Source organism: Dermacentor andersoni, chromosome 2 (assembly GCF_023375885.2).
Source record: "Dermacentor andersoni chromosome 2, qqDerAnde1_hic_scaffold, whole genome shotgun sequence".
NCBI lineage: Eukaryota > Metazoa > Arthropoda > Arachnida > Ixodida > Ixodidae > Dermacentor > Dermacentor andersoni.
The window spans coordinates 60,694,039-60,708,924 of record NC_092815.1 but is presented as its reverse complement, the minus strand read 5'-3'; the positions used below and the strand labels follow the sequence as shown (position 1 = coordinate 60,708,924).

At 44.9% G+C, this 14,886-nt stretch overlaps 1 protein-coding gene across 1 annotated transcript; it reads right to left on the bottom strand.

Moving 5' to 3' along the window:
• Positions 1–256: 256 nt before the first annotated feature.
• Positions 257–11,543, bottom strand: LOC129387781 (neprilysin-1-like). Its single transcript, XM_055077354.2, has 6 exons — positions 11,405–11,543; positions 8,382–8,640; positions 4,712–4,861; positions 2,669–3,799; positions 1,648–1,791; positions 257–883 (listed from the first exon to the last, which is right to left on the bottom strand). The coding sequence occupies exons 1-6, from the start codon at positions 11,541–11,543 to the stop codon at positions 517–519; spliced, it is 2,190 nt and encodes a 729-aa protein (XP_054933329.2). The 3' UTR covers positions 257–516.
• Positions 11,544–14,886: the final 3,343 nt, after the last annotated feature.

Genomic DNA, 14,886 nt, shown 5'->3' with positions numbered 1-14,886 from the left:
GTCAGCTCTCCATTGACTCCCACCACCACAAAAGCAGACATTCGACGGATCGGACGCGACACACGTCCGCACCTACCCGCTCCCAGGCGTCCCTTCCCAACAGCACTGAATAACATTCACTTGTGGCCAAAAAAAAGCAAGAACAAAACATCTGGAATAGTCACAAAGTGAGGAATACATAAAACCATAGAATTTTTCTAAACGTAATTCATAGGTAAACGTAATTCTAAAAGTGACTGATGCCAACAAATATAATATCTTTTTTTAATATATGGTAGAAATGAAACCAGTCTCGTAAAAAAGCAGAATGTTCACCACATTGTGTTGAAGTGCAGTGGTGGATTAGTTTACACATTGGGCACAACGCGGGCTCGCTGCCCCACTTAACATCATCATTTCAATTTAAGTATCTTAAGTATGTTCCTATATAAATTAACTTTAAGCCTTTGTCAGACCCAAGATCCCCCACTAATTGATGTGGATAGCGTTTAAAAGTAAGTGCACACTTCTCCTGTACTACGCCGCGTGTGCTAAGATCGGCGGGTTGTCACTGTGGCAGCTGACGGTCGGGTTCATGGCCGAGCCCTTTGGGCAGCCAAAGGCCTCGGCGAACTCGTGGAGGCCTGTCAGGGGCACGAGACACCGGGCGCGAACAGCCAGAGCCGTTGGCTCGCTCTCCTGAGAAGCACCGCACGACAGCAGACAGAAGCGTCGCATCAGGGTTCGCTGGGCGGCCTTGCTTTGGCTGTCGTCTCCCATAAGTGCGCGCTGCTTGTGGACTGCCAACAAAGACCCCAATGCCAGCTGCACGGACAGGCTCCAGGCAAAGAGCGTCGACGCCGTCGTCTCGTCCCATTCGGCGGCAGTGTCGTTTATCATCTTACTGCAGTGTTCAGCAACCATGAAAGTTGTTATAACAATTCGCTAACTGAGAGATGGTTTAAAGCGTAAACCATACGTAATGTGCTACCTACGTTTTATTAGGCATCTTTAGTTTAACGTTAGCGTAATAGCGAGGCTAAGGGACAAGCGTTACTGCTCCGAAAACAAACTTTCCAGAAACTGATTCTAGTATCGTGCAAGACGCTATTCAGTTACACTTTCAATTTGCGTAATAAATGCCCATAAATTATTTGATATATTGGCTAAGCTTTGCGTATGTGTCCTAGAAGTGTGAGAGACCACACAATGACAGCTGGGAACGCGCGCTGTATTTGTATTTCCCATGTGCGTGCGTGCGTGCGAGCGTGCGCGCGCGCGCGAATTAAACACAGAGGGTTCCCCATATCCCCTCCCTCCTTCCCGCTCTGCGTCTGTGCGAAGTCCGGAATAGGGCCTTAGAATGCATACAGACCATAAAGAACATTATCGAAAATTTTTTGTACCTTCTAGGTCCTGTTAACTATGCTTTCAGAGCCAATCGGAAAGGTAGTTAGTGTATCAAGCGTTCTGCATTATGTGTCTAAACGTCGATGTGTTTGGCGGGACGTGACCAGTTTTATCGATAATGGTGGTCTTGTAGGCGAGAACCTTTGTAATTCTACGACGGTCTCGAGGGGAGCAGTAGCTCAAGGGGAATGTCCCCACATGGTGTCATTCTACGCCATTGATGACCGTACCAATACTGTCATTCCCACTGCAACACACCTGTGTGCGTTGAAGATGCACATGGTTCCTTGCTTGAATTTTCTGCGTGTGGTGATGTTCCAAGAGCTGCCACTTTGAAAAGGAGTGCTCGCTAGCACCAGGGCCTTGGCCATTAATGAACCCAGAGTTCCCAGGTTTAGTTCACTGCGTAGTCAGAAGATTGAAAAAGATGCCATTTCTTTTTTCGTTCGGTTACACAATAACATGAACACAGTGCGGGAGGTAAGGAAAGTATAAATAGGTGTAGTGTCGAAGCCTCCTGTCGTTCTTAGAGAAGCATATAACCCCTAAATATTTAGTACTTTTTATCAGAGTAGATGCGCCTCGGTACGTTTACCTAACGGAAATTAATTAATCATCTAAACGTAAGTGTCGCGGCTCATTGACGTAGGAACTGATGGCAACCGCACAGTTCAAGAGAACAATTACAAGCCATCATATAAAACGAGCATTGCTTTGTTCCGACTTAATAGCTGAACAACAAGCGGTCATTCTTGATGGCTTTATGACTGGATGTTGCAAATATCGCGCTTTCTTAGACAAAAAACAACAATACATGCGAAAGAAGGTCGCAATGTGACAGTCCAACTGAAAGGCTAAGTGCTTTCGGACCCTTATTCGTACCAATGTTGTTTGCTCTTTTATTCTTGTAGACCACGTCTAACTAGCCAAGCAAACCGGCCTTCGAACTAGGGGTGTGCGACGGAATTGAATACGAATCGAATAGTACCAGAAGAGAAATCGAATCGATTCGATTATGAAATAATTTTTCTATATGTTTTGAATAATGAACTGTCGTTTTCGCTATTATTTAAAGAAAACAATTCACATATTAGTATAATCCAACATTACCAAGTTTCTGTCATTACCACTGCACCCTCCTCCCGTCCTCCGGTACACTATATATTTTACACTACATCACATCACTTTACATTAGAATTCTAGAATACAATAGAGGTTAGAATTTCTAGGCGCAATTGCAATCGTTGTTAGCAATACTATATCAAGGTAACGAACTCACATGGGTGTGCGCGAAGAGTAGGTCATGTGGGCCGCAGTGAGCGCCGTGGGGACCAGCAATCCAGGTAGCAGATCACTGTAGAAAACGAAGCCTCTCAGGTACGCTTCGATGAGGTACCGATGCTTGTTGGGCAAGGGCAGCTCTATGGAAACCATCTTGTGCGTAGCGGACACAAAAGAGTAGACCTCCGGATAGTTGTCGGGCCAGTCCTTGAGCAAAGTTTCGTAGCGGGCGATTGCCGCTTCGGCAATGTCTGTGGGCACAGTCGGGAGCAGAACGAGTTGATCGATTCGTAAGCCTTCGGCGATCTGTAGCCAGTTGCCGGCAGCCGACCAAAGCGAAGGACCTGAACGATCGTACTGCCTCAAGATAGCATCATATATGTTCTGGATGGTGTTCCTTGTCTCGCTGGACCAGCCGAATACGTGTGACGTCACGTGTTCGCAGAAGTGAGCCATGGCACGGCAAGTGACCTCGAGGCAGTTCCTTGTCACGACGAGATTCTCGAAGAAGTACTTCTTTTGAATGAAAAGGAATAACACGTCAGCGACAGCCTGAAGAGACAGGTACGCTCCAAGTGCTTCTTTTTTGGTGACCGTGCTAAGCAGGCTCACAACGTCTCGGATCTTGTTGAAATCAGCTACCAGCACCTTGGCAGCGTGGGACAGGTTCAAGTACTCCTGAAACAACGACGACCAAACTGGTGGTCGTACAGCCGGTGTAAGATTGGACAGCATACTCAGATCGTGCAGCTCGGTTGTAGGCATGTTGCCGTAGAACGCTTTCTGCACGGAGTCGTCAATTTTCACGAGCTCAGAGACCATACTGTTGGGCAGTGAGACGAATGAATTCACTATATCCTCGTTCAGGTAGTCTCCAAATTGACGGCCCAGCTTCTCACGAAGGGATTTTCCTCTTGTTATACTCGGATACGTTTTGAGACCGTCAATAGCGAGGCTGACGCCAAAGATCACGTCAATGCCTTGGGTAATTGAAGTGCGCACGATTTCTTTGATCAAGTTTTCCGTGGTTAAGTCTGCAGAGAAGCGCTGAACCAAGGCCTTAAGATGGTCAGCTACTTTCGGGGTGACGTTAGCGTCGCCTGAGGAGCTCAGGAATTGATAACATGACCTGGAAGAAGTCCAGCAATTGTGTGAAAAGATGGTTCTTTAACTGTGTCTATTTCAGCTATTAAATGTGTATTAAATGTGTATTCAGCTATTAAGTCGGAACAAAGCAATGCTCGTTTTATATGATGGCTTTTATTTGTTCTCTTGAAGTGTGCTGTTGCCATGAGCAAGATTAGGAATGAAATTTATGACACACGATCTCTTGTGTTGTGGAGGAGAAAAAGTGAGCATTTGACTTCTGTTATAGTGCTCCATTAGAGAATTCGTTCTTTGAATTTAGTCCTCGCTACAAAAATCAATGTAGTAAACTTATTTTGCAAGCCAAAAATAATTACAAATATATATGATTTTATTGATTACAAACATGAATGAACCAACACAGCTGTTCAAGTTCAAGGAAACGAGCGCTCGTATCACTGAATAAACAATGAGTATTTCATTGCTCCGGGTCGTGTGCGCGATTGCGTGCAAGAATTGAACACTCCATCATATGACGAAACTAGCACACTAAGGTATCTGACGTTAGTCTAGCTTTGCAGAATGATACCAAACTACACTACTGAATAGAACCAGAATTACCGCTTTAGCGGGGCGTTTACTTAAACACCTGAGAAACATTTTTAGTCCTGCTCAGTTCCACCCCTCTCAAGTGCTGAGACAAAGCATTTATATATATATCACGATACCCAAAAAATAGATAACATACATGCTTTTGTCATCGTATACCACCAAGTCATGGCACAAAAGCGGGCCATTATTTTTTCGAGGGAGAAATATTCGTTAAATTCTCTACGATTCTTCGGGCGAACACAGTTCGGCGACCATTGATCAAACGTTGCAGCAATACTCGACGAAGAAATACCGTAAAAAAAACACAAGAACATTACGTGTTGTGCGCATGTGCCAAGCCCACCTGTAAGCACGAGCGAATAGTAGACCTCCGGGTTCACGGCCAAGCTCCAGAGCGCTGTCGAAGCGCAGGTTATTGTCCAGCCTGTAGTAAAAGTTGCTCACGGACATTTGCTCCAAGTCGTCGTTGTCCCGCCAATGGTAGCAGACGTACCTGAGAAGACAAGTGAAACCGTTAGACTGATAAGACTTCCGCGCAATCAGAAAGCCAGTTGGTTTGGCCGAAATCACCGCACCAACTGAAAGACTACCAACTTCGCATTCATTTTGGAGAAGGCGCGAACTTTAATAACTCTACGCAGGAATGAAAGGCTACCTAATGTCATTCTCGTGGTCTGTCTTTTTTTTTTCTTTTTTTTTTTCAAAATGACTTCATTCCAACTTGTCCAGCCTGCTGTATATCAATTTGGTTGCGTACGGATGTTCAATAAAAACATGCATTTACTATAAAAATCAGACAGCGAACTCTTTCTATCGCTGTTGCCTGCATGACGACGGTAGATGGTCCGAAATGCTGTTTGCACCGTTTGCTCGGCTGCTATCATTGAGATCAGCGCCAAGCATTCAATATACTGCTAGTGCTAACAACGAGACTAAGCGTATAGGCGCGTTGCGGACAAGGACAAAAGACGTCACTGTACGTATTTGGCGCTAAGTGCACCAAATACATACTCGTCCGCAGCGCGTTATTAGCGGCGAGAAGTTGAAGTGGTGCCCTCACGGTCAGGACGCCGCTCACTACGGCTCGCTCGGCTGTCGTGCGTGCTCTTTCGCTTCGCGCATGCTCGAGGTATTGAGCCCGCCAGCTGTACTTCCTCAAGGAGGTTTCACCTGTATTGTAATCTCACGCCTAACCTGCAATGTTCTCTTTCTTTTTGTTTTTTTTTGATGTCATGTGAATCGCAAGAAATGTGCGACTTGTACACTGCAAGCTATGTAAAGTTGAAGGGATCTACTGTTTTAGCAATGCAGAGGTGTGGCATATCTGTCCACGAATGATGTGCCAAAAAAAAAAAGCCCGCAAATTGAGCATGCAATATCTTGCGTAATACTTCGCTCAAAAAATGACATTCCATTATTACTTAGTTATGGCAGACGTTGCATCTTATACGGGCGGCAATCTTGGTATTTAGGGTCAACATTATGAATCCCTATGTTACAAGGATACAACCTGTGAGGCTTTCATCAATATTCTTATTCCTCTCATGAGTTTTTTTTTCTATTCAAGTGTGGGCAAAGTAATATCACGCAAGAGAAACAGTTGGGTAAGCATCCTATAGGAAAAAAATCTATTACTACTTTCACATTTCTCCGAAATTGGCACCCAGAAAAAGCATTGTTCATAGCTACTAACGCTACTGTGTATAATACGTATGGCATATACTTCACGAACACCATAACATCAGTCCCCTGAAAAAAGATTGTAAGAAATTATGAGTGATAAAACGTTTCATAGTGACCTGCAGCAGTCCTTATCGACAATATGGCCCACCCCTCCCGAACGAGAGCAACAGACTGTCGTTATTACGAGGCACGCATTGTTCACATAAACCCTAGGTCGAGAACTTCGAAATTAAATGAAATAGGAGTTCTTTGTAGCGCCGATTGGAGTGCTTACAGTGTATCACTGCATGTAATAAAGCGCTGCTCAGCCTGTTTGAAGAGGACAGTCCAAGTACGTTTTGTATCAGGATTTCTCAGACCTCCGTGGTTTTATTATACAAACTGAGAGCTATTATTTTCATCAGTCCATAAAAGAGCTGTGTCGTGCGCCTACTCCACAAAGAAGACACTATTAGCCTCATATGAATCAACTTGGCTTGTGACCTCCTCCGGTGAATGACGTCTTCAATGCGTCCCATACTGCTAATGAACAAGGATTCGGCTTCTCGATGGTTGGAGCCTCGTGTTCTAAAACGAATATCTCGCTCAAAATGTTAGGCTGTGTACCTGTGTCCGCTTCTCAAAACAGATCCGTCATAGCTATTCCTCAAGCAACAACCACCTGCAAATTTATGAACTGATTGGAACGTGTAGCGCTGAAAAGTATACAAGTGTCGGTCCATGCATTTTCATGCGCTGCCGACAGCTTGAAGCCTCAATTAGCATTAGTTCTAATATAAGCTCAATATTATCGCTGCCTAAAATTTACCAGTAAAGAACGGCCTAGTATTGGGAAGCCGTTCAAAATATGCAAGGATCTGTAGGTTGCAGTGTTAACTTATTCCTCGTGCTCCTGCCGAGCGTTCTTGGCAAGAATAGCGAAAATACATCATTTTTCTATTAACTATTCGTTGTGAGCAAACTAGTTTTGGCGGGTTAAAATCGAGGTAAATCTTGTAGAAACAATATAAAGCCAGCGTTTGGTTCCCTCTTCTTGCACCACAGCAAGTATGGTCGCCTAACTGGATTGTTATATCCTATATTCTTGCGCTTATAATTTTTTAATCCACGTGAACTAAAACTGAGGCGTGCAGAACCGCGTGCAAAGAACCCGCACCGTACTGGACCATCGGCCGGCACTGCATTTACACTGAGAGGTATATTCTTGTCTGGGAAATAATCTCCTTGATAAATTTTCACAAAAGAATGCGCCGTGCGCATATATTTCAGAGTATCATCATGAGAGTACATACAGAACGAGAGCAAACAAACAGAAACACTGCAGGAGGTGGCTGGACACCGCCCCAACTGCAGCAAACGACAAGCGCGAGTGCTTGCCCTGACGTCACGTGAGCGGCGCTCGCAGCACCCCTGTAGGTCCTTCTAATGGCTGAAACGTTCACTTCTCGTAATGGACCATGCACCAGCAAGTTCAAATTGCCGCCGTAGTGCAGTACGCTTTCTAAGACGAAGCTTTGTTTTCAAACCTTCCTGAACTATGCTCAAACATGGCTGCTAGACCCAAGAAAGCACGCGCTTAATGAATCGGTTCATATCTTGCCCCATCTGTACAACCCCTATAGAGGCGCAAATGTACGCTTTGCAACAAGAAACGGCACCTACATACACTTACTAAAACAAATGTACGCCTTCGAGCGCATAGTACGCCTTCAAACGCATAGTCGTAGAAAACTTCGTTTTCTACGACTATGCGCTCGGCTTCTCGTCGGTCCATCCTGGTTAGAGCGCAGTAGTAAAGAATATCGCGTGATGAAAGGTACGCCGATCCTGGAGGCAGTGTAACTAGCGGTCGCGTTTGCTGCACGGATCGCGCGGTAGGGTTTTTTTTTTTTTTTTTGCGTCTGGCTGATCTGCCGGGAAGACACGTAATGGTTCATAGTTGTGCTGCAAAACCGATTGCAGAAGATGAACAAGTTCAATAAATTTTAATCTAAAAACATTATACGCCCCACAAAGCGGAAAGTCCGGCGTCCGTTGTTATAATCCGATGGTAACAAAAGCTGCGTGACACAGCAACGACGTCACGTTCCTGGCACTGGACCTGCTGCGGTTGGCACTGCGAAAGCCCACAGTGAACACACACACCGTCGGACCTGGCTCACTCTCAAAATTGGATGAAGATGTAGATAAGGGGATTAAGGTGGATTAAGGTGGAGTTATTTAGCCGCTTCGTGGAATCTTTGCTTGGCATAGATTCCGAGATGTGCGTTGGATATGGATGTTGTTGTTTCTTTTTTCCCCTTTCCCGATTTTTTGGCACGCAGCCTTGCCTGTGAAAGTCGTGACAAGGGTCCGCCAAAAGGTCTCCGGCCCGGTCGAGGTAGTAGAAGGCACGCAGGCACTCGTCGGAGTCGCAAATCCGCGTACCGCCCGAGCTGCTCTTGTCCTCAGGAATGAGCAGCACAAACAGCATGAAAGCTCCGACGAGCAGGAAGGCCACCGCCACGCACATCGAAAACGCGAGGCGATTCTTTTGTATCACCGCCGAGGTCCGCGATGCCGTGTACTCGAGGAAGCTGATGTTGCCGACTGCGCGTGGCAGTGAGACGCTGTACTGAAAGTGTCCGGAATGCACCGACGAGGTCTACAGTATGAAGATTTATCCAGCACGTGCTGTTAGGAAATTAGCCCCGAACGGCAGGCGGCCTTGAGAGGTCGAAATAGCTTTATTTTCCGCTGCTTACGATCTGGTTATTAGCATTACTGCGTAAACGAAATCAAAGGACAACTAATTCGTCCGTAAATAGATTAGAGAAGAAATGCCTCGGAGGCGAACGCATGGACTTCACGTTGAAGGCGTACACTCTGTGCACTGCACGAGGCAGGAGCCACACTGCAGCTTTGCAAATATTGCTATCTATATATCGTCCAGAAACAAAAACTGCGTGATTTCATTAGAAACCTTGCACAAGGGCCCCTTTTCCCCAGTGTAGAGTAGCAGGCCAGAGCAAGTTATAGCTCAGGCCGACCTCTCTGTCTTTCTGTAAATAAATTTCTCTCTCTCTCTCTGTCTCTGTCTCTTGCACAAGGGCAAATCTTTCATCCTGCAAAGACAGTTTTACAAGGTATAGTAAACGTGCTAGTAGGTGCACGAACACCTTTTTTATAAGGTGTTATTCCTTCATTGTATCCTGAGGTTCTTGGTCAATCCTTATGGGATTTTTTTAGTCAAATGGGTGCTAATGGGTAAACTAAAGGGTGTAAAGCTGATAAACACTTTTTACGCCCTTAGTGTTAAAATGTGTGGCGTGTACCCCCAGTTGAAGGTTGATGTGCCCACCAGTCACGCTATGATGAACTCTTTCGTCCCAAAAACAAGCAGGAAATAGCTGAAATTAACACAACCTTCCAGCCTCTCTCACCTGCATAACCGATGCCAAAACGTGTTTAACTGCTGTTTCTGATTATTCTTTAAAACATAGTTGCTTATGTAATGCTGTTATGTTAATGTTGTACTAACTTGGTACTGTGTAAGGTTAAACCCGAGCCCCCCCCCCCCCCTCCTTTCTTTTTGTAGCCCCCAATTTTTCCTTTATGGCTTCGGCCTTGAGACTAAATAAATAAAATGAAATGAAATCTACAAACGTCCAAACACAATGTAATGTGCCTTTTTTTAACTTCTTTCCAACAGCATGTCTCCAAAGTGAATTTCAGAAGGCTCTGAGCCGTAACTTTCACAACATGTGCGTCACATCTATAGCTGGAGTGTAGGGGGAAGAAAGCCTGATTAGTAAGAACAGCCCACAACGCCAGTTGGCGAATGTTTTAGGCTGCCATTAATTTACATTTGTCGTAATACGGACTCGTCTCCGTTGTTGAATTTCGACTCTCGTTTTATTTTTCTTAGCAAAGCGAGTCATTTTTCCTTGCGTGATTGAGCAGTTTCGTTGAACATTTCTAATTTGAGGTGTGGCAGTGAAGTAGAGGTGAGTCGCGTGATAGTGGAGAAGATATATTTAAAGCAATTTCTGCAGGACAATACTGTACTAGAACCATCATTAGGATAAATAATGTAAGTTTTAATGAGAAAAACCGCAGTTCGTCTTTGTTTTACAGTCAAGCTGTTAGCATCTAATTGGTCAGGATTTTTCGGTATGTGCTCACCCAAAAAACGGTGAGCTACCGCCACCACGGCAGCTGAAAAACGCTTTGTGTTGGAGCTTATAGGAATTCTCGTATATTCGAATTACAACCCGATGCAATCATGTCGGCAGGCTGTGTGTAAGTCGTGCATAACGTATTTTATGACGCATTTTACTTTGGGAAATTCAATTAGTTCAACAACGCACTTGCGCTAGGTGGAGGGTTTCTTAGAATGAGAATGTTTGCTGCACTTTCGCGCACGTGCGTGCGCGCGTGACGAGTGTGTGCGCGCCATGCATCCCTCCTTGATGCGCGAGTGCTCTGCCCATTGCATCTGTCGCACAGCGTGTGCTGCGAGCGCAGCCGACATTATGGTAAACCCTGTCAACAACAGCACCGTCACTTAGCGGCCGAGCCCACTCAGACATACCTGAAAGGGCAGCTGGAAAATGGCTTTTTCTTTTGCTTTCCGCTGAACACAATTATGTTTTCTCCTTCGTTGCAATTACAAGCCGAAGCCTTCATGTGTGCACCTTGTATGTAAGTCGTACTTCACGCATTTTCTAACACAGTTTACATTTAAGCATTCATTTAGTACAATAAGGCACTGGCGCTTGGCAGAGGGCATGAAGAATGAGAATATGTGCTGCACTTCCGCACATGTGGCGCGCGCGTGACCGACGTCGCTGGTGATTGGCGGTGCTTGTGTAACGTCGTCTAACGTCGGTAACAGCTTTGCTCTACATCCACTTTCACAAGGAGGAATGGAGGCGGATTTCTTTCTTTTTATTTGTTTGTGTGTTTGTTTGTTTCAGTGTTTTCTTTTTTCGACCGCAAGTTCCGAGAAATTTGACACAATTGTGATGTGGCTGCGGCGTTCTTAACATACACGTCATGAAGAAGGACAAAAGACGGACTCAGTTAGCGACGACCTGAGTATTAGCGCGATCCTGAAATGCCCTACCTACCTTACGACTATAATTGTAAGCCATGAAATGACCTCAACCCGCGCTTTATTCCCATTTCTACTTTACGAAATGAGAAAAGAAAACTAAGGGTTAAGGTCTAAAGCCGCAGTTCTGTCTACCACAGCTAGGACAGCCAGCCAGTCAAGCCAAGCCAACCAGCCAGTTGTGCAATTAGCCAGCCAGCCAGTCTGACATAGCAGTCAAGAGAGTAATTAATATGCGTAAGTGATCACACTACTTACACCTGACTTTTAGGTTTCTGGCAAAGGTGCCCAGTCTGGTGGAGCTCCTTCGGCGTCCCACCCTGTCGGACATCGTCAGTGCAAACGGGCTGGACTTTACCGAGGTGGTGGCGAGCAGCTGCCATCGCGACGGCGGCATCGACGTTGTATATAACGGCGTGGGAACCTGTAAAATGGAAGACAGTGCAATCCCTTTGGTTAACCTAATGACGTCTTTTAGCCAAGCGGACCTGGTTAGTTGCTGTACGCGACCGACGTAAGCTTATATCGACGCTCGGCTATTGTTCTAATTGCAACAAGTTCACTTAAACTGCCTCAACGACTGTCTAACTTCAATGCATCTGACCCAAGCACAATGATTACTCTGAATTTACAGTTGAAACTAAATGAAAGCAATCCTGCAATTCTATTACGCATCTCAACTAGGCCAGCTTTATACAGCGTGCGTTATAGTCATTAGACTTACATGTGAAGCTTTCATGGAACTCTGAAATAGCATCATTCTTATCAGGTGCACTTGAGGCTTTTTGTGCCCTTTAAATAAAGATTTCTACATGACATGGACTCCTTAAATATATATTTTAATATTGCTTTATATTTCTTTCTTGTATCACTACATAGTGTTTCGACGTTATGTGCACAGCATCAGTACAGATCATGAGTCCGAAGATGGTCAAGGGATAACTGAATGAATAAATGCTTATTTTCATGTTGAGTACAATTTCAAGAAAGGTGCAGGGGCAAAAGGCGCACAGGGCCTGACAGGGGCCCCTGTACCCACAATATACGCTTTTATTATACATTATTTAGTGGTAGTTCATTGGCAGTGAGTGGACACACATAACGTTACATATTTTAACACATTGTACACGAGTTTACACGAACTGAGAACAGAATTCGCAACATTATTGGGTTACAGTTTGTTTACTAATATAGACGGTGAAATAATAAAATGTTCCCCTTTTTCCCCCTCTTCCCCTTTCCTCTCCCAGTCCACAAGCAATAAAGTACAGGTTATACATGTAAATTACCATAGTACACTGAAGTGCAGCATATAACCGTAAACATGTGTGTATCCACGTTACACATAAATAAGGAAAAAAGCGGGTTATAATATATTTATGTTGCAACAACTTAGGTACTTTAGCCTCCGGCCTCTAGAAACTTATGTTATCAATATAGTTTGGACCAAAGAAATACCTATTTATAGGCAGTTGCAAAGTTTTCGAACAACAATAATCTGCAAGCAACATTTGATGACTTGTAGCCAAGTATTGGCGTTAAAACCCCACAACCGTACAGCTTCCGATAAATCTCTTTGGCTTGCCATGAAACCAGCGGTAGCCCTACCACATTTCGTACGCATCTTCGCGCTTTCAAGTTATTGTACAGATAACCCAAGCAACATAGGCTATAAGAACGGACATAGTGTTCGCGACTCCTTTATGCGGGAGTAAGTGCGTGTCTCATTTTAACTCTATTGTCAAGATCTATCGTAATTTCCCCTACAAAATACCTTCACTCAGATTGTGCGCAGTCAGTGTAAACACGTTCATTCGGAGACTGCGAGAAGAACTATGGGAAACGAAGTTGAATACGGGCTGAGCAGTTACTCCCGTGTAATGAAGTTTGAAAGCAATAAGTAATATTAACGTACACCCCTGTATGTTTCTTTTCATATCGCATGAGCCCGTCGACTCGTCAGATTATCAGCGCCTTATAACGCCGTGAAGTGGCGAGATCGCCCATAATACATTCAAGCACACGAAGCACTCTTCAGTGCGAGCGTCGTCTGCTATACGTTATTCCCTTCGGGAGTCCACACGCTCTGCCTTCTTTAACCGTGGGTACCTCGTCGTTCACAGACTACAGATCCTATGTGCTGATAAGTTCCTGTCTTATATCTCACCCTGATTCCGTAGCCCGTGCGCGGGTGCGATAACACGAAAGCAAATTTGAAATTTCATCGCAGATGACGCATATTAAAGGGGCACATGTTCTGATTCACAGTTATTTTTCTTTCTTTTTATTCTGTATACAGGAGCGCGCCGATAACCTTCGCATGGTATGCGTCCTTCTGGAGTGAACAGCGTTGGAGACAAACCCAGCACTAAAGTGCGCGCATGCGTGTACTATTGTCTAATCTGATCGTTTCTCGCCATTATAAGACGCTGATATGCCGCACGGTGTACGCTAGAGCGATATTAAAAAAATGCAGGGACGTACGCTTTGAAAGTGCGTAACTGTTTCTATAGTGCTGTTAATTTTCCTAAGGGTTGACACCTGTTCGTTGTGACCTGTAGAGCTCTTCCTGTCACGCTGGAGTTCAACACACTCCGTCATCGCTACCGCGCTGCAGGAAATAGCAGGCGATGTAAAAGGAGCCTTGGCCACGCCAATGTCGCCCTCTTGTGAACCTGCAGGCGACAATTTAGCAATCACTTTCTGAGATCGCGCGACAGAAAAATAAATTAATACAGGACTCCAATGACGTTCTCATTCTCTCGACATAGCATCTGCACGCAGCAGTCTCATACGCGCAACAACTAAGGAGACGTTGTGAACATAAATACTCGTTCCACCATTAAACTCCCTCAACTCAGGATTTAAGACACACCCGCAACTCTTTCTTACCTTTCTTCCTGACGGACATAGCAAACCCATTTTTCCATTTTATAATTACCTATTCTTTTCTATCTTTCACTACTGCATATTCATATGTACAGTATTTTCGAAACAGTCTTCCTCACTGATCCCTGCTATCTCACACCACCGTGCCACAATCCCTTCTGCGACGACTGCTCTTTCTTCAGCGCAGCAGGAAAATCCCCTTGGCTTTTCAGCGGTGAACTTCCTTCTTTACAAGCTTCAGCGCGGAGTCACAGCTGCTGGTTAGAAGTGGAGTTCAAGTCTAACCAAAGACAACTCTCAATGAGTGACTGAACGCATTCTCCAAAGCCATGCTTTTGTGTGCTGCCAATCGCATAAGCAATTGGTGGTTTCCTAAACCCTGTGTCTGTGACGTGTTTCTAGCTCCCAAAACCACTTCCGTCGCATTCAACCAGCATAGCCTTTGGATTTCGCATTCTAAATCCAGAGGGTGCCACTTTATGGGACGTGCACTTTATGGGACGTGCATTTGGACAACACCTATTGCAGAAGGCGGAAATACATCAAGCTCGCCAAGTTTTTGAAAAAATCAACCGACCTGTCAATAGTTCATAAGTCGTGTTACAGTAAAAGTGCCGAGATGGTTGGTGTCTTAATATATATCAACCTACTATTCTAGAAAGAGTTGAAAAAACACCCTTCGCTTATGTATCTCAATCTGAGCAAGTGATACAGCAAAGACAGCGAAGCTGTATAAGCGAGTCCTCGTACGCTTCGCCTGATGTCCTAGGGGCCTGTTTGCTGGTATTTCTTATAATGGTGATTCATAACTGATGCCCCCTGAGCGTTCTCACCAATTTCTTGGTGGTACG